This window comes from Rhinatrema bivittatum, chromosome 16 (genome assembly GCF_901001135.1).
Source record: "Rhinatrema bivittatum chromosome 16, aRhiBiv1.1, whole genome shotgun sequence".
Classification (NCBI taxonomy): domain Eukaryota; kingdom Metazoa; phylum Chordata; class Amphibia; order Gymnophiona; family Rhinatrematidae; genus Rhinatrema; species Rhinatrema bivittatum.
In genome coordinates, this window is record NC_042630.1 from 22,687,117 (window position 1) to 22,714,131 (window position 27,015).

Below are 27,015 nucleotides of genomic sequence, written 5' to 3' on the forward strand. Positions count from 1 at the left end.
TTCTCTCAAAACAGCTCTGGAAACATTAATAGCCACTGCTCTTTGCAGTTCATATGAGTATCACTGTATTGGTAACTATGCTAACTGTGGCTTCTCGGTGCATCTTAACAGTAATACCGCTGCTGACTCTATGTACCTGATGTGAGTGTCGTTCAGTATCAGCAGTCCTAACAGTAGATGACAACAGAAACAACTGACCCTATTCAGTCTGCCCAGTTATTTCTGGCCACACTGCACAGATATATCCCAGAGGCCAGCCATGGACTATGACTGCTTGTAGGATAGCTTTCTGTATCTAAGACAGTTTTTGTCATCCTGATTTCTATTCTGCCTTCTTGGAGCGAGGAGCATGCAAGATTCCCCCCCCCCCCCCCCCACCCCCACTTACAGATCAATGCAGTAAAGCTGGGTGTTAAGAACTTGTGCGCTGGTTTTCAACGCACAATTTTAATGCCCAGATTAATGTTTTTTTAAACTTCTGATGGCGTAAGCTAATGCTATGCTAATGCATTGAGAGTTTAAAAAAATAAAAGTGCATTCTGTGGTAAAATGTGCACTTGGCACAGGATGAACATACATTTTAACTCGGGAAGGTGGGGAGGCATCCTTGACAGCCTGCTGCCACATATCTAGATAAGTACTGACTTTTTTTGTGCCAGTGCAGAAGTGCTGGAAACGTAACTCCAGCTCTGACCACAGGGTTAAGTTTTCAGTGCTAAGAAAGGTGCTCCAGTGCTAGGCCAAGTGAAAAAGACAAATTTGGATGGCAGCTCCTGAGGTAGTAACAGGTGGGAGAGAGAAAAAGGGGAAAAAAAATGGATAAAGTGCGTAGCTTGCTGGGCAGACTTGATGGGCCATTTTGGTCTTCTTCTGCCGTCATTTCTATGTTTCTATGAGTCTTGTACTTCCTCCCTCGGTGGAACACAGCCAGTGGACTAGGGGGCTTCCAGCTGGCCAAATGCCATGTCTCTACTTTGGGGAGTAATTTTAATGCCCTGGGATTTCCATGTGGGCGCTAAGCAATACTCCTATTTAGGAATGCATGTTTTCTGTGCGCACAACTCCTTGCTGCATTGGTAGTAAGTTTTGCGCACAGCAAATGTGCGTTCAAGTGCAGACAGAAGGGGTGTGCCAATGCTAGCATGGATGTTGTCAGCACTCCCCATTTGGCCTGCCAAATAGACCCAGCCACATGAACATCCTTGTTTTCCTTAGAATGTCTAATTATTAGTATACTTAGTCTGCTTGACAGATCCAACTGCAGGGTTACCTGCATTTACACTGAGTTCCAATTATTATTGTACTATTAATTTTGTTGTCACAGCCTGTCAGTATATCGAGCTGTAGGGTTGCCAGTGTTTCCACTAGGACTTCTAACAATTCATATCCCAACTTTGTTATTCATTTTGTCAGCTCCAGCGCTCAGTGAATTATTTAGTTTCAGCACTTTAAACATGCACATGCTTTTATCTCTTCACACTTTGCAACTATTACCCCATCTAGCTCATACTCTCTTAAAGATCATTACTGTTTTACCCTGCACTGCTTCGTCTTCATCCAGCCAAATCAATCCAGATGTATGGGTTATGATCCAACACATAGATAGACTAACACATAGATGTATGGGTTATGATCCAACACATAGATAGACTAACAGGTTTGCTGACATCACCTCTTAGACTTCAGTGCTGACCTCGGCCTGCTGGTGTTCTCTGTCTCTAGCAAATGGCAGGCAAGCATCCCATGTTGTGAGCTGAGGCCTGGTGACTGTCAGCTCCCGAGGTGAGTCTTGTACTCCCTCCCTCGGTGGAACACAGCCAATGGACTAGGGGGCTTCCAGTTGTTGGAACAGGGTTTTTCCCAGTTATGGTTGCTGGAATTGCCCCCTCCCCCCCACCATCCATGGTTGCTGGAATTGCCCCCTCCCCCCCACCATCCATGCTTTTTCTCTCCTCGTCTGTGGTCTCCATTCCCCTTTTCCTGAGCCCAGTGGCTGAACCTAGTTCTTGCTTATTAAAGTTGTAATAAAAAAAAAAAAGGCAGAAAAATGGTTTGCCATCTGAGGGCTTGTAGATGAGGCAGGAGAGAGGTAAGGGAGGAAGCGATAGCATCTCTTCAGGAGTGCAGGAAGTGCTCAGTAGTTTGCAGTGCATGTAGATCGTGCTGTCAGGCACTGCAAGGTGGGGAAGCCTCTGCAAATCTTGTGGGGAGGAGAGGGGGAGGGCAACATGCGGGGTTGTCTGCCCCAGAGGGCTGCACTGGCGAGGTCATCTGCAAACTGTTCCTGCCAGCGTGCTTACTGCCATGGCAGGAACAGTGGCCATATTGGAACTGCAGGGGCCTCCTACTTTGGTTCCAGAAGTCTTGGTTCTTGCAGTGCTCCTCTGGATGGAATTATAAGAGAAGCAGCTCCCATTTCTTCAGGTGAAGATGTGATTCCTTCCGCTTTCTGGGACTCTGTTCCCATGGAGTTTGTGAAGTGTTTGCAACAGACCCTTTTTTTTTTTTAAAGGCAGAGTACAACTCCAGGTTCCTCTCCTGTGGGACCCATTCCCCGGTAACTCCTGGGAATTAAAAACAAAAGAATAAGAAAAGAAATAGAGGAGGATTGGGAGGGGAGAAAATCCTTCAAGTTCAGATCTGTCACTTGTGTGCCTTAAGGTTAAGGGAAAGTGGAGTGAGAGAGTCTGAGGAGGAGGAATGTTCCCCTAGGGAAGAGGATAATTCAGCTATGGTTCGGTTGTTTCACAATGAGGAACTTTCTGCCATAGTTTCACAATCTATAAGAACGTTGGACCTAGCAAAAAAAGAAAATAGGAGTCTGTTAACATAGAAGATGACCCTAGAATATCAAGTTCAAGGAAACAGTTCAAAACATTTCCATGTCATAGATAAGGATTTGATCTCTGTGTAATGGGATGCCCCAGAGTTAAATTTTAAAGGGGGTAAGAGTAAGGTAAGGAAAGGGAAAAACTGGAATGCCCTCAAGTGCACACAGTATTCTTGTGATAGGGGGCTCAAGGATGCTCAGGATAGGAAGCTTCAGGCTGTGCTCAAGTGGGCTTCTGAGGCTACTGGTTTGGTGCTGTAGGCTGCTGTTTGAAGTGATACTGCGTTGCTAAGGCAGGATTGTGTTCTCTCCACACATACAGGAAATTGGGGGGGGGGGGGGGGGAAGGGAGCATCAGTTCTGGAGATTGCAGCTCAGAGGGCACAGGGGGTTGATCTTTTTGTGAATTCTCCAGGCTTCAGCTAGGAGTATGGCTTCCATTATAGCTGCCCATCCTTTGCTGTGGCTGCTTAACAGGTCAGCAGTTTCAATTTCCAAGGCAAGGTGGATCAAACGTTCCTTTTAGGGACATCTTCTTGGAGAAGATTTAGATAGACTGGTGAAAGCATGGGGGGAATCAAAAGTCCCTAGATTGCTCAAAGACAAGCCTACAAGGGCATCATGATCAGCTCCAGCTTTAGGGATTCCCTGGAGAGGTTGGCGCATGGCAAGCAGTCTGGACCCTTTGATAGATTCCACTCCTTTTGTAACTTCAAGAAGGGGAGGTAAGGATGGTCTTAGGGTGGTCTGGAATTTCTCAGACCTTCCGGTCAAGGTGTGGGAGTCCACTCTCCATTATGAAGGCTAGGTGGACAGTTGGCCTTTTACCAGAAGTGAGTTCACATTACTTCAGAAGTTGTCAGGAATGACTGTGCTCTGAAGTTTTCCCATTCTTTTTTTCAGATGCTTTATAGAAACATAGAAACATAGAAATGACGGCAGAAGAAGACCAAACGGCCCATCCAGTCTGCCCAGCAAGCTTCACATTTTTTTCTCACACTTATCTGTTTCTCTTAGCTCTTTGGTTCTATACCGTCGTTTAGTAGAATACCGTCACAATGGTTTACATATAGGCACATATAGTAAATTGTACATGCAGCTGTTCCTATTATTAGTAATGGAGGTGCCTGATGATCTCGGTAACATTGTTTCATAGTAATGGCTAAGAGTTTAGTGATGATTAATCTGACCTGTGATTTAAGATAAAGACTGTTAAATTATACATTTAATTTAAAAGGTGCAATAGACAAAACCATGACATCTTATTAGATAAACGAAGCTTGACCGACGTGCCGCAAATGCGCAGTAGAGACCAGCTCTACTGCACATGTGCGGGCGAGCACGTCGGTCTGAGCCAGCGTCAGAAAGAAAAAAAATGGCGGCGTCCAGTGGCAGCAGCGGGCGGCGACGGCAGTAGCGGGCGGCGTCCAGTGGCAGCAGCGGGCGGCGACGGCGGTAGCGGGCAGCGGTAGCGGCCAGTAGCGAGGGAGGGAGAAGAGAGAGAGAGGGAGGGACGGACTGAGTGGGAGGGAGGGACGGACTGAGTGGGAGGGAGGGACTGAGTGGGAGGGAGGGAGTGGGACTGAGTGAGAGGGAGAGGGGGGACTGAGTGAGAGGGAGTGGGACTGGGAGAGAGAGGGAGGGAGTGGGACTGAGGGAGAGTGAGTGGGACTGAGTGAGTGAGAGGGAGGGAGAAGAGGGGGGAGGGGAGTGACTGAGTGAGAGAGAGGGGGGAGGGAGGGATTGAGTGAGGGGGAGGACTGAGTGAGAGGGAGGGAGTGGGACTGAGGGAGAGAGAAGGAGGGAGGGAATGGGACTGAGGGAGAGGACGGAGGGAGTGGGACTGAGTGAGAGTGAGTGAGTGGGACTGACTGAGTGAGTGAGAGGGAGGGAGAGAGGGGGGGAGGGAGTGAGTGAGACTGAGTGGGAGGGAGGGACTGAGTGAGAGGAGAGGAGGGGTGGGAGGAGTGGGTGAATGGGAGGGAGGGAGGTAGGGGGTGGTGAAGAGTGAGGGGAGAGAGAATGAGGGGGAGGTGGAGAGACAGAGGGATGTAGCCCGTTTTAACGGGCTTAACGGCTTGTGTATATATATAAAATGTGCTAGTGCTGTATGAAGATTTTATGTGTACAGCTTTCAGCGGTTTTCTCTTTCTTGCTCTCTTTGTGGAAAGGCTTCTCTAAAGAGCCATGTCTTTAAGCTCTTTTTGAAAGTCTTGAAATCTCTCTGTAGTCTTATCTCTATGGGCATGGTGTTTCCATAGTAACGGTCCGGCCAATGATAGTGCTCTTTCTCTGACTTGAGTTAGTTTTGCAGTTTTTACTGAGGGGATGGTTAGGAGGGCTTTGTTGGCGGATCTCAGGTTTCTGTTAGGGACGTGGACGCGGAGTGCTGTGTTTAGCCATTCAGCTTTTTCGTCATGGATTAGTTTATGTATAGTGCAAAGGGTTTTATATTTTACCCTGTATTCAATTGGCAGCCAGTGTAGATCAGCTAGTGTTTGTTATATGGTCTCTCTTTTTTTTTTTTTCCTGTCGAAACTCTTGCGGCTGAGTTTTGGAGTATTTGGAGTGGTCATAATGTCGTGTACGGTAATCCCAATAGTAAGGCATTACAGTTATTGCTAGCATTAATACTAATCACACTGTATGCATCTGTTTTTTTGGCTTCCTGTGAGTAGTGCTGGTAACAGCTCTTTAAGCATTAATACTAATTGTTGTGCTTTTGTATATCTTGTTCTGGTTTCTCTTGGAGTAGTGTCTCCAAATGGGTTTGTTTTGCACATAGTAGATGGCAGCTGACCCTAATCCTAACTTTATGGTTAAATTATACTTATCAGTATCCAAAGCAATTTTAAATAATATTCACAAAATACAATGGTCATCAATTTGCTATATATTTTTCTCTATTTTTTATTTTTTACTCTTTTATTTTTTTAACTTTTACTAAATTTATTAGATATGCTCCATCACATTTCTATTTCTAATTTTTCATTAGCAACTGCACTTCTAATAATGAAATGGAAACCTCATACAGCACTAACACCAGAGTTGTCTTTTAGTGCTTCATTTGCATTTGCTTTACTGCCATCACTGATTAAAAAAAAAACCCCAAAACATTTCTATCTTCTCTTTATTTAATTATCTTTTCAAAAACATTCTAAAGTCAGTTTAACAGTTTTCGATTTAATCGCACAACTCCACTTATTCTGTAAATATGACTCCGTGTCCATCTAATGTCCGAAAATTGTTTTTAATCTACCAATGGCAGAATAAGATTTCTCAGATAAACCCTATTTTGCCATTTGGTAAGTTATTACATTTTTTTTATTTTGTTTTTTCTAAGCCATGCTATTCTGGATATGATTATCAATCTCTTAAATGCCCTGTTAGTGCTTCTCTTGATACCTGCATTGTGCCAAAGAGCCGCCTCCTGGAGTTCACAGGGTGCAATATGTACAGGCAACATATTAAGGTATGCTTGGAACTTATTTTTAATCACTCTGATCTCCTGTGAGTAGCATCAGTAGTGTTAATCTCCTTCCTTATGTATGCCCTGCTTGGATCTCCTGTGAGTATCAGTAGTATTGTTAGAAATATAAATAAGTAATTACCATGGATAGCTTCATGGATGCTATGTTTTGCTGCGGTTTAAGTTGCAGCAGTATTAGTACTGTCAAAATTGATGATTGCTGTTTGTATCCTCCCTGCATCATTCGTCAGTGAGTATCAATAGTAATATTATTGGAGAGTATTCATTAGAGTTGGCATTAGCAGCTTCTTATTCATATCCTGCTGCAATCTGGGGGGAGTTACAGTAGTAATATGAATAACTTCTGTTGACAGCTTTAGTACTTAATAAATGACAGCAGATAAAGATCTAAATGGTTCAACCCCTGCCCAGCAAGGTACTTTGTATGCATACCCTGCTCTGGCATCTTTTTGTAATCTAGAGACTAGCACTCTGCCATCAAGTAAGTTCTATTTATCTATTTATTTATTTATTTATTTATTTATGGATTATTCACAGGATATTTGATGGGAAAGAACACAAAATATTATGTAGATGATACATGAATCCTTTGAGAGTACTAGGGTTCCATCTCCTGGCTCTGGAGACTGGACTTCTATCCTCATGATTTATGACATCGTCTTTTCTGTACAATGTGAGCAATAGAATAGACTCATCACAACAGCAGGCGAATGGTGAAGAACACAGTGAATTGGGAGTTAGGACACCCTATGTGATTTATGAGTTCAGCCCTGCTTTATCTCTGATTATCTGAGACCTTGGGGTGCATCTGGCTCGTCAATCAATAATATTTTGATGTATGTTTAGACTGTGCTTGGGATGTAGGTTATGGAATATGAGAGGTTTTTTTTTATAAGTGATTGTCAGCCTGATGTTATGGTTTTAATTGTATACGTTGGTATTGTATGCATGTTCTGTTGTACATCGCTTCAGATAACCCAATTAGGCAGGGGAAGCAGTTGATAAAAGTTTATTTAAAATCATTTATCATGCTGTCTCTCAGGTATTTAAACTTTCTGTGTTTCTTGAATTCTTGAATTAGTTTAGTAACGTTATGAAAGATCAAGTAGGTACAATGCATATGCTAGCCACAACTACGCAAAATCAACTACGCAAAATCCTGCTTAGACCCATCTCAAACTTTATCATTCATAGGGGCAGACTTGGACACCTTGCAGGCAAAGGCATTTCTGCCTCGACAACGAGCTCTCACTCTCATCTCCCTCACACACCAGCTACAGTCTCGGTGCCGCACGACTGCATGCCACTTCCTCATCCTACTGGGACACATGACGTCCTCAGTACAGGTTACCCCAATGGCCCGCTTGGCCATGAGAGTCATGCAGTGGACTCTAAGGACAGAATGGATTCAGTCCAACAACCTCTATCAACCACTGTCCACATCATCGACTCACTCCGTCAGTCTCTAGCCTGGTGGAAAAATCAGATCAATCTCCTCCAAGGCCTGCCCTTCCAGGCTCCAGACCCTCAAATAATTCTCACCACCGATGCTTCCAACCACAGCTGGGGAGCCTATGTGGCCAATTTGCACCTATATCTACATGTTTATTAACCCCTTCGAAAAAAGTGAAGCAGATTTGTGAGGCAAGATTTGCCTTGGGTAAAGCCATGCTGACTTTGTTCCACTAAACCGTCTTTTTATATGTTCTGTGATTTTGATTTTTAGAACACGTTCCAGTATTTTTCCTGACACTGAAGTAAGGCTAACTGGTCTGTAGTTTCCTGGATCGCTCCTGGAGCCCTTTTTAAATATTGGGGTTACAGTAGCCACCCTCCAGACTTCAGGTACAATGGATGATTTTAATGATAGGTTACAAATTTTAATTAATAGATCTGAAATTTCATTTTTGAGTTCTTTCAGAACCCTGGGGTATATACCATCCAGTCCAGGTGATTTACTACTCTTCAGTTTGTCAATCAGGCCTACCACATCTTCTAGGTTCACTGTGATTTGGTCCAGTCCTTCTGAATCATTACCCATGAAAACCTTCTCCAGTACGGGTATCTCCCCAACATCCTGTTCAGTAAACAGCTAAGAAATCGTTTAATCTTTCCACGATGGCCTTATCTTCTCTAAGTGCCCCTTTAACCCCTTGATCATCTAACGGTCCAACTGACTCCCTCGCAGGCTTTCTGCTTTGGATATATTTTAAAAAGGTTTTACTGTGAGATTTTGCCTCTATGGCCAACTTCTTTTCAAATTCTCTCTTTGCCTGTCTTATCAATGTCTTACGTTTAACTTCCCAGTGCTTATGCTTTATCTTTTTTTCTTCTGTTGGATCCTACTTCCAATTTTTGAATGAAGATCTTTTGGCTAAAATAGCCTCTTTCACATCACCTTTTAACCATGTCAGTAATCATTTTGCCTTCCTTCCACCTTTCTTAATGTGTGCAATACATCTGGACTGTGCTTCTAGGATGGTATTTTTTAACAATGTCCACGCCTCTTGCGAACTTTTTACCTTTTGTAGTTGCTTCATTCAGTTTTTTTTCTAACTATTTTTCTCATTTTATCAAAGTTTCCCTTTTGAAAGTTTAGCGCTAGAGCTGTGGATTTGCTTATTGTCTCCCTTCCAGTCAATTCAAATTTGATCATATTATGATCACTATTGCCAAGCGGCCCCACCACCGTTACCTCTCTCACCAAATCCTACACTCCACTGAGAATTAGATCTAAAATTACTCGCGCTCTCGTCGATTCCTGAACCAATTGCACCATAAAACTGTCATTTTATTCCATCCAGGAACTTTATCTCTCAAGCATGTCCCGATGATACATTACCCAGTCAGTATTGAGGTAATTGAAATCTCCCATTGTTACCGCACTACCAATTTGGTTAGCTTCCCTAATTTCTCTTAGCATTTCACTGTTCATCTCACCATCCTGGCTAGGTGGACAGTAGGTGGACACAAGGGATTTCTACCCATAAAGATTCAATTTGTGCATTTAGTCTTATGCAGGATCCTTATCCTGCTGGACTCTATACCATCCCGGACATAAAGCACCACCCCGCCTCCCAGATGCTCCTTTCTGTCATTGCGATATAATTTGTACCCCGGTATACCACTGTCCCATTGGTTGTCCTCCTTCCACCATGTCTCTGTGATGCCAATTAAGTCTGTCATTCACTGCTATTCATTCTAATTCTCCCGTCTTATGTTTTAGACTTTTGGCATTAGCATACAGACATTTCAAAGTTTGTTTTTTGTTTGTATTTTCGTTCTGATTTTTAATTGATAGGGATAAATTAGAATTTTTTAGCTCGGGTGAGTTTTTAGTTACAGGCACTTGGACTACTTTTCTTATTAATTGAACCTCACTGTCGGGATGTCCTAATTCTAATGCATTGTTAGTATCCTTTGAAGATACCTCCTTCCGAACCATGTACTGCTGAGCGACTGTCTGCTTTCCCCTTTGTTCTAGTTTAAAAGCTGCTCTATCTCCTTTTAAAGGTTAGCGCCAGCAGTCTGGTTCCACCCTGGTTAAGGTGGAACCCATCCCTTCAGAAAAGACTCCCCATTCCCCAAAAGGTTCCCCAGTTCCTTATAAAACTGAATCAGTCTTCCTTGCACCATCGTCTCATCCACGCATTGAGACTCCGGAGCTCTGCCTGCCTCTGGGGACCTGTGCGTGGAATAGGGAGCATTTCAGGGAATTCTACTTTGGAGGTTCTGGATTTCAGCTTTCTACTAAAGAGCCTAAATTTGGCTTCCAGAACCTCCCTCCCACATTTTCCTATGCTGTTGGTGCCCACATGTACCACGACAGCTGGCTCCTCCCCAGCACTATCTAAAATCCTTTCTAGGTGACACGTGAGGTCTGCCACCTTCGCACCAGGTAGGCATGTTACCAGGCGATCCTCACGCCCACCAGCCACCCAGCTATCTACATTCCTAATAATCGAATCACCAACTATGACCTTCCCTCCTGGGTAGTAGCCCTGGGAGACACATCCTCTGTGCGAGAGGACAATGCACCACCTGGAGAGCAGGACCTTGCTACAGGATCCTTTCCTGCTACACCAAGTTGATGTTCTCCGATCATGAAACCTTCTTCCTCCAAGGCAGCACCAGGGCTGCCAGTCTGGAGTTGGGACTTGGCTACTATGTCCCTGAAGGTCTCATCTATATACCTCTCTGTCTGCCTCAGCTCCTCCAGGTCTGCCACTCTAGCCTCCAGAGATCGGACTTGTTCTCTGAGAGCCAGGAGCTCTTTGCATCGCATGCACACGTACAACTTCTCACCGGCGGGTAAAAAATCATACATATGACACTTGATGCAAAAGACTAGGAGGTCCCCCTCTTGCTGCTGGACGGCTGCCTTCATCTTAAATTTGTTCGGTTCTTAGTTAAGTTTTAGGTTGCTATGGGAGTAGGAATGTGTCTAATTAGCGTCTTTTAAATGTATTAGTGAATACACTATGGGCCAGATTTTCAAAGGGGTACGCGCGTACCCCCCGAAAACCTGGCCCAAACACCCCCTGCGCACGCTGAGCCTATGTTGCATAGGCTTCCAGTGAGCGAAAAGCCGCGGGGCTTTCCTGGGGGAGGGGGCGTTTCGGGAGGTGGGTCGCGATCTGCACGTCATCGAGGGGGCGTGACGCGTTAGCGCGTCATCTGGGGGCGGCGCCGTGGGCGTGGTTTCGGCCCGGGGGCATGGCCGCAGCCCGGGGGCGTGGCCGCGGCCTCCGGACCAGCCCCTGGACCGGAACATGGAGCGCCGCATCCGGCCCGGCATGCGCAAAGTTACGCCTGCTTTGAGCAGGCGTAACTTTCGTGATAGATGTGGGGGGGGGGGGTTAGATAGGGCCGGGGGGGGTGGATTAGGGAGGGGAAGGTGGGGGGAGGGCGAGGGAATGGAGGCAGGCTGCGCGGCTCGGCGCGCGCAGGCTGCTGATTTTGGGCAGCCTTGCACACGCCGACCCTAGATTTTAATGGATACGCGCGTATCTATTGAAATCCCGCGTACTCTTGTTCGCGCGTGCGCAGATTTATAAAATCTGCCCAATATGTCTGGTAGTGGCCTACAGGGGAATGATCAAACTCTCAATAAGGTATGGGGAATTCATGAAGTTTATAGGGCTGATTTTTTTTTTTTTTTTTGGTGTGTGAAGTGGCACCTGCCTATAAATTTAAAGGATGAGCTAGGGTTGGGAAAACAAACACACTAACTTGTTTATTAGCTGCTTTACTGACTATTTAAAACAAACAAACCCTGTTTAACAAACAAACACTAGCTTCTGTTTATAAACACTATTTAAAAAACAACCACTAACTTCTGTTTATAAGCTGTCATAAGAACATAAGAAAATGCCATACTGGGTCAGACCAAGGGTCCATCAAGCCCAGCATCCTGTTTCCAACAGTGGCCAATCCAGGCCATAAGAACCTGGCAAGTACCCAAAAACTAAGCCTTTCTGATTATTTTAGAAAAATCCAAACTCACTAATATACCCCAATATTTTACTTCTCCCCAATACTTTTAAAAAATTTCCTAAGCAGAACTTACTGATTCCTTTCAGCCACCAGCAAGGTGATACTCTCCTCTCAGTGCACCATTCCCCAGAACAAACAAACAAATGTCATATCAAGGCTGCACCGCTGCTTTCTGATCCCAGTATTCTAGCGTGTCTCAGTAGCTAACTTATTTCTTTCAATTTTTCTCTATTAAAATTTATGGATTTTCCTTATATACCTCCAAGAATCTTAGATTAAATTTGCAGATTTCTCAGTCTTACTCCTTTAATCTTACTTCCTCTTATGTTATCTTTTTAAGACCTATGCATACAATTTTTTTTTATACAAACCTTACAATGCAGACTGTACTCCATATATGATCCCTACTCCATAACATTTTAAGCTCTGTTTTGCAGATTTTCAGTCCCTATTAACATAGCTTAAAGAGTCACATTTAAAGTCAAAAGATGTTGCCTAATAGTTGCTCAAAACATAATTATAACACAAATTCGCTTCATTTGCCAAGATATCTCTGGAAGCCTTAAGACTTTGCAAATAAACTAGCTAGGTTGTCTTTATTACATAGAAACTGGTATAACAACTTGTCAAAAATGATTGGAAACCCTCTCCAACTCTTCCCATCCTCCAAAACCCTCACCTCAGCCACTGCTAGCTGCTCTTTTTCTTCAGTGGGCGGAGCCTCTACTCCCTACCAGTCATGCTTCTTCCCTTCATGCTTCTTCCTGTTCAGCTGGTGGGGCCTGGCCTCCCTGTAAGCTGCGCTGTACAGATCCCCCGGCACTGCATCCATTTCCACTGGCAAAGCCCTGGTTTCCTGCCAGTCGCATAGCTCAGCGTCCCGGGTCGACTTGTGGATAGTGCTATGTGCAAGCTGGACATGGCACTATCCACAGAGTGAAAAATACCACACAAAAAGGCAACAACCTTCTGTATATAAAATTTCATATAAACAGTGTCCAGTCAGATGAATCCAGAACAAATGGGTTATGAACTTCTACCAGCAGATAGAGACAGAGCAAACTGATGTCACAGTACATATACCCCTGCAGTGACATCATCCTGCCAGTTTTCTCTGACTCCAGCAGATGGTGGACGTGCATCTCTCTACTAGAGATTGCTTCATTTTAAAGAAGAGGAAAATAAAGGAAATACATTTGCCCCACTCTCCTGCTGTGACTCCAAATGGTCCCTCCCACAGTTGGGAATTCCTGAGGTGATTTCTGTGGTCCCTCAGACAAGTGCCTTGGTCCAGTAGCTGGTTTTAGCCGGCGTGGACTTAGCTGCTTGAGCAGCTGAAAGGCAGTGGGTGCAGGAAGTCAAGCACGGCGGTGACTGCACATGCCCTCTACCCTGCATCCAGAGACCGTCTCTGTACTCAGCCAGGTACGACTGAGCTCCGGTAAGTTTAAAAAAAAAAAAAGTATACAGAGACCTAGAAGGAGGATTTTGTTGTGTAGTTCTTCCTCCTTCTCCTGGTCTCCATACTCGGCACACTGGTCCGAAGTTGTTCATGCTCTTCATCTGCGAGTGAAGCACTTTTGCATGGAAACATTGCACTCCGTGATAATGGCCGTGCAGATCCAGAGAGGGAATTTCTGCCCTCTCTGGATCTGTCCAAGGCGTATCTCCACATTTCCATCTAACTAGAACATCAATGCTTTCTCGGTTCATAGTTCTAGGATGCCACTTTCAGTTTTGGGCGCTGTCCTTTGGTCTGGCCACCGCTCCCAGATCCTTTTCCAAGGTAATAGTAGTAGTTGCAGCAGAGATGAGGGAGGATGGAATCCCAGTACACCCGTATTTGGACGACTGGCTGGAAAAGACCCACCTGGTGACTTGCAAGGTGATTTCCCTGTTGTGGGAGCTCGGCTGGGTAGTGAACCTGGCAAAGAGCAGTCTTCAGCCTGCTCAGTCATTGGAATACCTCGGGTTCGGTTCGACACAAAGCTGGGCAAGGTTTTCCTGCTGGTAGCTCAAATTCAGACGTTGCTGGTGCAGCTCCGTCTGTTAATGAACACTCTGCTCCCAACCGTGTGTTCTTACCTGCAGGTACTTGACTTAATGGCAGCAACCTTGGAAGTGGTACCGTGGGCAAGAGTGTCCTCTGCAGTGCTCCTTGCTGTCTTGGTGGAACCCACAGTCTCAGGACTATTTGGTTTGGCTCCACTTGCGAATGGAGGTCTCCTTCCAACTGCAGTGGTGGCTGCAGGCAGATAATCTAAGGAGGGGAGTCTCCCTAGCCAACTGGACTGGCTAGTACTGACAATTGGCGCGAATCTTCTTGGTTGGAGAGTTTACTGTCAGGAGCTGGCCGCGCAAGGACGTTGGAATGCAGAAGAGTCTCTCTGAAACATGAATTGGCTGGAATCCAGGGCAGTCCAGTTGGCTGCAAGGTCAATTGGTTCAAATACTGTGACTGTGGCGCACATCAATCGGCAGGGAGGTTCCAAGAGCCAACAAATGTCACTGGAAATAGATTAACTTATGGAATGGGCAGAAGTCCATCTTCAGATGATCTCAGTCTCACACATAGCAGGAAGAGACCACATAAGAGCAGACTTTCTCAGCAAGGAGAGTCTGGATCCAGGAGACTGGGCATTGTCAGATGAGGCATTTCAGCTGATTCTGGACCTCTGGAGGTCTTCCATTCCTAGACCTCCTGGTGACTTCACGCAATGCGAAAGTTCTGCGATTCTTCAGCCGCAGGAGAGATCTGTCTGAAGTCATTGGGGATCAATGCCCTAGTGCTGGAGTGGCTGGAAGACAAGGCACTGTATGCCTTTCCACCATGGCCCATGTTGGGCAGATTGGTTTGGAGGTTCAAGCGCCACAGAGGGATGGTTCTCTTGGTAGCTCCAGACTAGCCCAGGAGACCATGGTATCCAGATCTTTGGAGGCTCCTGGTGGATTTGCCTCTTCAACTTCCGGTGCACAGGACCCTGTTGAGACAGGGACCTGTCCTTCACGAAGATCTGACTCTATTTTATTTTACGATATGGCCCTTGAAAGGGCTCACTTGCTGAGGCGGGGATACTCTGCGGTGGTGGTTTCCACCTTACTAAGAGCTAAAACGTTCTCCTTCCTTGGCCTATGTACAGGTTGGAAAGTGTTTGTTTGAGGCCTGGTGAGAGGATTAATCTAGTCTAGGATTAGCCTTAGTCTAGATTCCTCTTACTTTGGAATTTTTTGCAGGATGGCTTGAATAAAGGCTTGCTCTCAGTTCCTTGAAGGTGCAAGTAGCAGCTCTTGCCTGTTTCAGGGGTCACGTAAATGGTGGATCTTTGTCGGCTCATCCTGATGTGGCCCGTTTTTCTGAAAGGAGTGAACTAACTTTGTCCTCCTTTGCAGTTTCCGGTGCTACTTTGGAGTCTTACTTTGGTATTGGATTCTTGGCAGGCTGTATGTTTAGACAACTGCATACCCTGGCCTTGAGGTTACTGACCTTGAAAACGGTGTTCCTTTGGCAATTTGCTCTGTGTGTAGGTTTTTCACACTCCATGCCTTGTCTTGCTGTGAGCTATTCCTTCAGGTGACTCCAGGAGCGGTACAGTTGCGTACTGTTCCTTCCTTTTTACTGAAGATAGACTGATTCAAGAGAAACTCAGTGACCATCTCCCTGCCATCTTTGGATAGAAAGAGAGATGCAGCGGAGTAACATCTGTTGTGACCCTTGGATGTCAAGAGACATATTGTCAGGTATCTGAAGGTTTCTAAGCCTTTCCGGAAGTTGGATCGCCTGTTTGTTCTTCACAGTGGTACTAGAGAGGGAGAACCGGCCTCGCGGGCTATGATAGCTCGTTGGATTAAGGAGGTAGCCACAGCTGCATACATGGATGCAGGGGAGTGTTACCTAGTCAGATTAGGGCTCATTCCACTAGGGCTCAAGAAGCATCAACGGCAGAAGTTAGATTGTTGTCCCCTGTCGGCATTTGCCAAGCTGTGACGTGGTCATCCTTATACACCTTTTCCAGGTATTATCATCTGGATGTGCAGGCCCGGGAGGATGCGGCCTTTGCACATGTGGTTTGACTGAACCGAGGGCAGTCTCCCACCCTATTCAGAAGTAGCTTGGGTACTTAGCTGATAATTTCCTTTTCTTTAGGAAACTTAGATGAATCCAGCTTTCCTCCAGTGGCTGCCGAATGATTGCATAATGATCCTCCTGTGTGCCTATGTGTTACAGGGATTACTGGTATGTGTTAATCCAGGCCCTAGATTTATGTTTATACAATTCCCATCACTCCCTCGAAGATTTCCTTTTTTTCTCATGCTTTCTTGAATTCAAGTAGTGTTTTTTTGTCTCCATTACCACCATTTGATATTCTGCCTTAATCAAGTTGGTGGTAATGTGGATTATAATCAGTTTATAGAAGAATGTTTATACATTAGCAGTTATGTTTATTTTTTTGTTTTTTTTGTTTTTGTTTTTTTTTAATTCTTTATTTATGAATTTCCATTTTTACAAAACGAAAAACAAATTTGTATTCAATTACATTAACAGCATTGAATTTTTATGGAAACACTAGGCATATATATTATTACATAAAATAATAAAGCTAAATAAATATTTCACATTCCTAGTTTCCTAGTTTCCTTTAAAAACAGAAAAATACGGAGCCTGTTGAGCAAATCGATTTATACCATAATTACCATACATGGATCATACTAATTAAGAGCAGAAGTATTACAACACTTAATAAATCCAACATACTTATCAATTTGAGGACTCTGGTGCCCCAGCCTGAGATCTGCGTTCCTCCAAGAATCTTTCTAAGTCTAAAGGGTCATAGTAAACATATTTTGTTCCATCTACCTTCATAAAACATTTACACGGAAATTTTATATTGAGTTGTATTCCAAATGTTCTAGCCAATCCAGCTAAAGCAACACATTTTTTCCTTCTTACTTGAGTGTCTTTTGTCACATCTGGGTAGACCCATATATTGGAATGTGAGCGTAAGCATCCTGAAGATCCAGAGAACAGAGCCAATCTCCTTTTTGAAGTAGAGGTAGCATGGTGCCCAATGACACCATCCTGAATTTTTCTTTTTTTCAGGTATTTGTTGAGATTCCGGAGGTCCAATATGGGATGTAGGCCTCCTGTTTTCTTTGGAATGAGGAAATAACGGGAGTAGAATCCTCTGCCCTGCTCTGGCTCTCAGAAGGGTGGATAATTCTTTCTGTAAGAGTGTGGATTGGTTGTTTACTGTCCAAGACGAGATGGGTGGAATATCGTTTGGTACAGTGAGAAAGTCCAGGTGGTACCCTTGAGATGTTATGGAGAGTGCCCATTGATCCATGGTGATGTATGACCAATTGTGTTGGAAAAACGTGATCCGATCTCCTACTGGCAAATTTGGGGTCGGATTTGCAAATAGGCTTCTGTTCTCTGGTACCATTTCAAAATCCCGAAGTTGACCCTGTTTGCGGAGGGGATTGAGCCCTAGGCGCTCTTGGTTGCCTAGGCTGCGACCTTTGAGGTGGCCTAGACGATCTTCCATGGGCAGGAGGTGGATAGTAACGCCTCAGCCTGTAGTATGGCCACTTAGATTCCTTCCTTGGGAGTCTTCTTGCTGATGTTTGAGACTCCTGAGGTGCCGAGGACAGTTGTCTCAATGTTTCTGAGTGCTCTTTGAGCTGGGAAACCGCTTCCTTAACCTTATCCCCGAAGAGATTGTCTCCTACACAAGGGAGATCAGCTAGTTTTTCTTGTATTTCTGGTCTCAGGTCAGAGGCCTTGAGCCAGGCCCATCTTCGAACACTTATACCGGTGGCTGACAGTCTTGATGCAGTCTCAAAACTGTCGTAAGCTGCACGAACTTCGTGTTTGCCCGCTTCTAAGCCTTTGTGTATTATGGAACTGAAAGAATCTTGGACTTGCTTGGGGAGAGTTTCAGAGAGTTCTTGAATCTGTTTCCATAAGTTACGCTGATATTGTGTCATATATAATTGGTAGGACGCAATTCTGGAAACTAACATGGATCCCTGAATCATTTTTCTGCCTATGTTGTCCAAGAATCTATTGTCTTTACCTGGTGGATTAGAAGAATGAGGCTTTATTCATTTGGATTTCTTTTATGTTGACTCACCTACTACTGAGTGATGAGGTAGTTGAGTCTTCTGGAAGTCTGGGATGTGTTGGACTAGATATGTGGCATCAGTCCTTTTATTTATTGGTGGTATGGTGCAGGGTTGCTCCCATAACCTGTGTTGCAAATCAACAAGGACTTCATGAACTGGTATTGCTAACACCTCTTTAGGTGGGTCCACGAACTGCAACACTTCCAGGGTCTTTTGTCTGGTGTCCTCCTCAGATTCCAGCTGAAAGGGGATGGTGTCAGCCATATCCTTGGTAAAATTCGAGAAGGACAGGTCCTCTGGAGGGGATTTTCTTCTTTCCTTTGGAGGAGATAGTTCTGAGAGGACTTCCTCTGAAGAGGTATCAGTATTAGGATCATCCCATGTATCAGGTGTATGTGGTTGAAGAGGTGTAGATGGTATGGGTACCATTGGCATCGACGGCATCGACTGTTTTTCCATGGGTTTCAACGGGAACAATGGAGAAAATGGTGAACATGGACGTGAAACTCCTGATGGGCCTGGGAGTGGCTCCGGCATCGGAACTTCCTTTGCTATGTCTCCTTCCCTCTGTGCTGGCATCGGTAATTCTGGAGGTTTCACCGGAATGGCACCGATGAGTGTCCAGTTTTGCTAAAATCGGCGCAAAAAAGGATAAATCCGGCATCGGCATCGACGATGGAGTCGGTACGGGCATCAGTGTGGGCACCGGTGATGGCAGTGGAATCTGTACCGGTGATGGCATTGGCCTCAATGGCGGACTCTGTGTTGGCATCGGAGGCATATCAATGAGCACATCCCTAACTGCCTGGTGGATGTAACCATCCAGTTCCGCCCGCATAGCTGGTGAGACCAGAGCAGCTATGGGGGGAGGCAGCGAAGGCGATACCAGTACCTCTGCAGGGCCCTGTGGAGGTATGGTTCCCAGCACCGATATTGGTGGGGATCGCCGTGGGGTGGAAGGCCTCGGCATAGCATCGTCTCTCCGAGGTTTCTTCGGCGCTGATTCGGGATCCCTCAATGGAGCACCGGATATCGGATCGGTCTCAGGATCGTGAGGCCTCCAATGACGATGCTTTTGCTTGTGCTCGATGCCTTTTGCGATGACCGATGACTATTTTATCGGCGACTTTGAAGGAGTTGGTGACGGCCAATCCCCCGCTTTGTCCGGTCTTCGTTTTTTGAGGACGACCTTCCGTATCGCTCCAGCCGGAGACAACTGCGTGGACGTCTATGTCGAAGGCATTAATTGGAGATGGAACAGATGCTCCATTTTCTCCATCCTTAGTCTTCTTTCTGCCTTTCGGCATCATCTTGGCGCATCTTGGGCACATCGAGACATCGTGTCCCTCGCCGAGGCAGAGTACACACTCTAAGTGTGGGTCCTTAATGGACATGGTACGGCAACAAATCGGGCATTTTTTAAAACCCGTAGCCATTTTGAGAGTCGGACAGCAGTTGACGACTTTCAGGCTAGTATTAAATGGTTGCGGAACAGACAGAAAAAACGGAAAGACTTACCACGATGGTAAAAAAGGGAGACCACTACGGTGTCGAAAGTTTTTCCGAGTTTTTATCAACTTTTTTGTATGGTGAAAAATCACCATACAGGACTCCTAGAACCGCGAGGCTAACGGCTTCGCGGAAAAAAGAAGACTGAAGGGAGACCCCTGTGGCAGGGAATATCATGACATGCTGGGCATGCTCAGTAGGCTCAGGGTGCCGCTCAAAAGTTTCTAGAAACTTTGACAGAAAGGTTTCCGGAATAGGGCTCAGTCGGTGACATCATCCATATGTGAGGACTAGTATCCTGCTTGTCCTGGGATAATAATGTGAACCTGGATTTCAAATTTTAGTTGCTGTCATATTGCCAAAACCTTTTCTTTGCTCTGTTCTGACTTTAGATTCACAACGATCCATTTTCTTTCCTTCTCTCAAATTCAGGTGCTCGCTCACACCTTGATTTTTTACAGGATTTCTAGTAATTGAATGGATCTCAAGATACGAATCATTAATAGTCTCAGATATTTTTTTGTTGCTAGGAAGGCCCTCTTGTCTCTTTCAATCTCTCTCCTTCATAAACTGAATTTCAAGTAGCTATGGTAGAAATGTAAATGTCTCTGTAAATTTTGCTGGATTTCAACTTTCCATTCTCTCTGGAATCCCCAGACTTCTCACATTATTTCTCTGACTCCTGTTTGCATTTTTGAAGTATTTCAGAATGACCTGTTGACATTTTTTAAGCTATTAAAAATCTGGTTTGTCATCTAGTAGCTGTGTATCAGTTTAGTATTGCTTAAATTTTTAAACCATTAATTTGGATGTGTGTGTGTAGGATGTGTTTATGGACTGCTGTATTTATTTTATGTTGTTAATGTTTGGTTTTATTGTACATCGCTTTGGGTGATTTTTATTTGTAAAGTGATTAAGAAATGATGATAGATACATTTTTTTTTCATTTAAGTGACTTTTGGCATCCTGAACTAGTATCATGTGAAGTCCTTTCCTCCAGTTCAAGCACGCTGTCTTTTGAAATAGTTGCACTGTAAGGGAAACCATCCCTCTTAACTTCTTTAATTGCATGATTCTCTCTCATTAGTACCTTTAAGAAATTGCAGCTCCTTCATGAGCAAGGTAAGGGAGCCTTCGGTTTCCTTGCCAGCAGCCATTTACTGTGGTTGATAAAAAAGTACTGTTTTGATCTTTTTGACTCTCTTTAACACAACAAAGGCCCCTTTTGTGTGCAATTTTACCACCTACCATTACAGTTGCCTCTTATTTATTATAGTCCTTGCTATCCAAAGCTCTATGTGGAGATGGCAGTTTTACTTACTGGTGATCGGTTTGTTCTTTGGAGACCAGATCTTCACATTCATTGCTAGAGCCTACAGCATGGGACTACTTTGTGTCTCTGTGCTGTCTTCTGACTGAAATGGCCATTTTGAACAGGACATAAATTATTCTCTGTTTTTGTTTACTTCTAGGAGAGGCTTGAATCCACCCCACAGAGTGAAATCCATCTCTATGACCACCTTCACGGAACAGGAAGTGAACTTTCTGCAGGCACGAGGAAATGAGGTCAGCAGACACAATTTAAAAAAATCACTGTACAGGCCCAGGAAGGGGTTGAGCAGATACAAGTATACTGGATCTTTTCTCAAGAGTTGGGCTGTGTATATACATATGCATGGAGCGTAGTGTCAAGAATTTAAGGAACAAGATTCTACATGTATAGCAGAAGTACAAGTACAGAATAACGTAAGCCCGTTCTCCAAAGGGCATTGAGTTGAAGATTGCATTGTTAAGACACAAAAGTTTACAATCTGTGTGACACACAGATTGAGAGACCGGTTCATAGTCACATACTGGAGCTTGTGGTAGTGGTAGGTTTGGACCTGAATGATTTCTTGACCTTGTGCCTATCTAGTCAGGATTTTAGAGAGATGTTGAAAGTTCTTGTGGCCTCTTGCTGGCATAGAGACAGCACTGTCACGCTGTACACTGTGAATTCTGTACTGATATACCAGGAGTGCAACATTCCTTAATGCTCCTGGCACTCCTTCATGTCCTAGAGTTGTCATTTGATTGTTGTATAAGCAACTTTACACGATAAACACTGGTAGGTCCATGCAGGGAGGATATCCAAAAGAGCTGCCTACTGAATATTTCAAGTACAGAGCATTAATAGTTGTATCAGTTCTGAAGAAAACTGGATTGCTTGCAGGTTGTGATACTCTTTTGGCCCAGTATAAGGAGATGTCCAAAGATAAATGCTATACATGAACTTTCCAGACCAAATCTTCATGCATCCAGTCTTAAGTTGAAGAATGAGATCCCAGGGGAAGTGGTGGGTGTAACTGCATTTGCACTGCAGCAGAGCGGTTTGTAAGTATGCAAGGCTGGGAGTAATCCCTTCTCTAGTTGCCTCCAACTGATTAGTTTGTCAATGCCTTCTATTTATTTTAAATCTTACACAACCTGTGTGCCTGTGGACCAGAACCTTTGGACTCTGAATTACTGCAGATCTCTCTGTGCCAACAGTTTGTTGTGAAACAAAATGAGTTTTAACTGTTAGTGTTACTGGTCTGTCACAAGGAACTCCTTTTACTTTGAACATTTTTTCTCTGAACAGCAGGAAACATTATAACAATGGAATTCTCCATAGTTGTCGTCAGCTGGAGCTGATAGGGTTCATTTCAGAGTCAGAACAAGCTGATGATCCCACTCTGCTGCTTAGGGCCCCTTAGAGAGACATTTGACTGATTTGGAAAAAGCTGAGAGAACGGTTTGTTTGGAAGTACCTCTGTGGATTGAGATCAAAAGATTACATAGGACCCTCAGATCTGACCGAGAAAGATGCAGCATTTCACTCTGTAGCCTATCTGATTTAAATATAGCAGTGAATGTTACTGTGAAAATGTGTTTTCTCCGTGGACAAGCAACACAGTCACATAAGATGGGTGAAGTCATCTGATGGCACTGCCTGTCTGTTCTCTCCCAGCTCAGAGCTTTTTAGATTGCTCTGAACATGTGTGGTAGTTTCCATGCTTCTGTGGCCATGTGACTCTCCCTCAGTTTCTTTTCATCAGTAAATGGTGAAAAAATTTCTTTCACGTCATTACTGCATTTTATGTTGAAAAACTGTCATTGAAGATTTCTTTGGAAAGAGAAGAAAAAGCCCCTTTTAAATCCTGTGATGCATGACAAAAAAAAGATGGCTGTGGCAGACCTACATGTTCTGTGCCTTTAAATGACTTGGATTGGACCACAGCAGTTTAAACTGTGTGGCTCATGTGGCAAAATGCTAGGGTGCCATTATGTAGAATCATCAGTGCCAAAGCGACATAGCACAAATTCATTAGTGTAAAAAGACAAAAAAATCATTGGTAGAAAAGCATTATGCTGAAAAATCATCACCGCATAGACAGTGATCAGAAGAGAAGTGAAAACAGAAAAAGACCTCAAGACAGACATATAGGATTCCAAACAAGACAGTATTTGTACTTTAATAATTCAAAAAATAGTTCCTCTGCATTTAGGCAGGCCAGCCCCCACCAGTGGACTTAAAAAAAAAAAAAAAAAAGTAGCGGTTGCAGGCTGAGAGAGGCTCAGCAGTGAAGGCTTTTGCTCTCTCCCCCCCATAGCCAGGATCCTGTTCCTGCACTCAGCTAGGGAGGGCTGAGCTCAGGTAAAAGTTTTTATTTAAGAAAAAGTAAAAAGGGAAGAGCGGAAGTATTTTAGTAATGTTACTTCCTACCGGGTCCTTCTCTCGTTCTGCTCTGGGGAGCTTTGTGAGTTGTGGCGTTGGCTAGGCCCCGCTGTCGGGCTTCCCTCTCGGGCTGCTCAGATCTGGGCCAACACCTGGGCTCCGCTCTCAGCACCTCTGCATCCAAAAGACCCACTAATGATGGCTTTGCAGCATGTAAGAGCTCCTTTCTGTGTAATCATGCGTGCCTCTTTCTAGATACAGCTTGAGCTCTGGAATTAATGAGCAGCATGCCTTTGTGCAGCGCACACGTTGCACACAGCACCTCTTTGTCTTCCTCCTCTTGTGTCGCCTTCCTTGAATCCTTCCAGCCTCTGTCCTATCTCCAGGGGGAGGGTGCACTGAGCATTGGATGTGACTTATTTTGAATGTTGGGAGCAACAGCAGTGGGGAGCAGTTTTGGCAGCCACATGTGGCAGCCAAGCTAATTAACTGTGCTGGCTGCTCCCATCACGCAGACCTCTTGTGACGGACTCATGTGTGTCTGCACCCCACCTTGCCCTTTGTTTTTAAATTTGGAAGAGAGAATAGTGGTGGGTTCAGTGCTTTCCTAGCTGCTTTTTCTTTTTGGTGACCACATAAGTCCTCTCCATGTCCGTATTGCCTGCCCTTAAAGGATGGTGTGGCACACAGTTTTGGTAAAGTGTTCCTTGGTCATAAAAAGGTTAGGAAATACTGGTCTAGTAGGATTCAAGCAAAGGAAATTAACAGGTAACGCTAACTTTCTCCTTATAGATAAGCCACTCAGTTTTACTACACAAACTGACTGGGTCATTTATCATTTCGAGATAACGCCGTAACACGCAGTAAATAGCACAATGCGACTTAGTATGCAAATGTGACATTTGCTATGCAAGTGGGAGGAGTTTGGGTGGAGTTAATGGTAATGAGCACAACAATGCGGGTTTTAACCGGAAATAACTATGCTTTTTTTCTGTGTGTTGTGCCCGCGTTAGCTGCGTGTTACCGACTGAAAATGTTTTTATCGCAAATGGCGGTTCAGGCAGAGGAGAGAGCGTGAGCCTCTGAAGAGACCAATATGTATTCTCTACCTAGCTGCAATCAAGCTAGGCAGAATACATTGTACAAATCATCTCCTCTTGTACCGTTCATCGCTCCAAATGACAGAAAATCTTCACTGATGTCAACTTTGCTGATAGTATCTCTGACTGTGTTTGTAAAACTGCCCCCTCTTACAGTGGTATAAATAGTAAACATACGTATTGGTCTCTCCAGAGTCACTCTTGGGGGTTGGGTTTTTTTAAATCTCCCCCCCCCCCCCAAAATGATAAAATCACATAAAATTTCGTGGGGGTCGGGCGGGGTGGTGGGGTTGTAATTAATTAAATTTGAAGGGGTGGGTTTGGGGGGATTTATGTGCCCTTTCTCCCCCCCAAAAATGATAAGAAAACCACACGAAATTTCATGGGTTTTCCTATCGTTTCGTCGGCCTCCCAAAACGCAATGAAATAGAAAATATTGTCTTTATTTCCTATTTCGTTGCAAACGAATGCACATCCCTTTGATTTAGTTGACTTTATTTATATTAGTATTTACATGGCATCCTTATCTAGTGAGTCTTTAGCAGTCCCTAAGCACTTCTTTGAGGTGTATTTGTTTTTCTCAGGTTGGAGTACTACAGGGTTTTGGGATTATATCATTTTTTGCCTTATGGTAGGAAGGAGGAGACCAATTTGTGTCCTAGAAATAAAGAACCTACTTTCTGGGACATGTGTACACGTGTGTGTGTGTATATTTATGGATTTGAGAAAAAGCACCCTTATCAGTCCTCATGTCCTGTAAATTTGGCGTGGATGTGATGCTAAATTTAAAAAAAAAAAAAAAAAAAAGATTTAGGGGACACACAAATATAGTGATTTTTTTTAAGCCTTCTTTTCCTTTGCAAAATAGGCTAAAAAGTGTACAAATTTAAGAACTAAAATTAGAGGAGGAAATAAAAGAAATATGCCAGGATACACTAGGAATACGGTGGTGCACAGAATGATTTCACTTTTCAGATACTGTAAAGCAGATTGCATTCATATCCTGTAGGTATTTCCCTCTCCCCAGAGGGCTCACAATCTAATTTGGACCTGAGCCCTAGCAATCTGACTCAGGAGATTACATGTGTCACCAGCCTCACAACATGAAATCCTGACAAGGGTGTTTGGTACAAGAATTCTACCAAGAGCAGCAAACCTTGCAAACTAATGCTAACCACACCCTCATTTAAAACCACTCTCACAGGCTGATCCAGTAATCTGTGCGTTAACATTGTGCACTGAAAAAAGCTTTTACATAGTCCATTAAGAGTTCATTTGAAAATCTCTCTCTTGTGTTTCTCAGGTTTGCAGGAAGGTCTGGCTGGGCTTGTATGATTCTCGGACCTCAGCTATCCCGGACTCCAGGGACCCTCAGAAGGTGAAGGAGTTTCTCCAGGAGAAATACGAGAAGAAGAGATGGTACTGATAAAGCAGAGCCCAGTGTGGTGGGTTGGTGGGAGGGCTCTGGTGAGACTGGAGGAAACCCAGTGGCAGCATTTTCTTTAGTTGAATACATGGGGATGATGGGAGTGTTCCACTTTCAGATGCTTTTTTTTAGAACAGATTGAAGGATGGGAGATGGTACCACATATTGGTTAGAGTATTGAACTAAGAATTCAAATCCCATCTCTGTCCCAGACTCTATGCTATGTTTCCCTTTCCTCCCTTTTAACTGATTGTAACTGGGTTCTGATATTAATAGTGGATCTTTCCCTGTCTCTCTCGTGGAATTGGCCATAAATACAGATGTGTGCTGCCAGCTGCCATGCTGCAGAGCCAGCTCGCATGTAGCTTTCTAAAGCAGGGGTGGACAAATTATGGGTTCAGGCCAAAACCAGTTGATTATTTATTTATTTATTTTTATTTTTTGTATACCGATGTCAAGCCCCCCTCATCTCTTTTTATATTCCTACCAGTCCTGGGCCTTGCTGACATCAGCAAGGACTCAGTGTTAATGCATCAAACCGCAGACACTTCAAGCCTTTGCTGATGAAGGGGCAATGTGGTGGTGAGTGAGTACCATGTTAGCAAGTTGTTTTGGGGATCCAGGAAGTGAAATATCACATCGAGCGCTTTATTTATTTATTTTTTTTACAAGCCTGTCCAGATGGCTAAAATTCCTCACCGTCCCCTTCATTGTTTTCATCTCTCTGTACCATTGTTATTATGCAGTTTTTCCTTGTCTTGAGACTTAATGCACCATATAGAAACAGAAAATAAATGTATAAACAAATATGAGGCAACTTTTACTGACGAGAGATTTATTTTTTTATTTTAAAGAAACTGTGGTTCAAATTTAATTACCTGGCAACTGACAAAATTCAAGTGGGTTCTCTGTCTTCTAGCCATCATACATCTAACTACTGTGTCTAAAGTACCTATAGTTGGAGGTCAGGAATATGACAAGGAGGAGGAAGAAGAAGAAAAACAAATATTTTATTCTTCCAGTTGATTCACGTCAGGGTACATATTCAATACATAGCCATTTATTTAAGTTAGCCAAATAGACTTGTTCAAATAACTTAAATGGGATATTCAGCTTCACAACTATGCTGTTGAATATCCCCTGCTTAATCATTATTTAGCCGGCTAAGCATTGCCTAGTTAAGTTTAGACCTGCTATAGAATAGATTAAGGCTGAATATTGCTATTTATATGAATAACTTCTCCGGCTAAGTAGCGCCGCCCCATTATATCCCTTTCCCGCCCTTGAGTTAGTGACTAAGAATTTAGCTGCTTAAGTCTAAGTTAAGCAGCTAATTCCTTTTTA

The 27,015-nt window shown here is 44.0% G+C and overlaps 1 protein-coding gene across 3 annotated transcripts in view; it reads left to right on the top strand.

Moving 5' to 3' along the window:
- The window catches only part of AGFG2 (ArfGAP with FG repeats 2), a 52,516-nt gene that overhangs the window by 1,278 nt on the left and 24,223 nt on the right, over window positions 1–27,015 (top strand). For 2 of the 3 annotated variants that reach the window (XM_029581913.1, XM_029581914.1), the window contains exons 2-3: window positions 20,921–21,014; window positions 25,549–25,664. In XM_029581913.1, the coding sequence (XP_029437773.1) occupies window positions 20,921–21,014; window positions 25,549–25,664 (210 nt within the window). The remainder of the gene's footprint in view (window positions 1–20,920; window positions 21,015–25,548; window positions 25,665–27,015) is intronic. The other variant, XM_029581915.1, reaches the window with a different exon arrangement.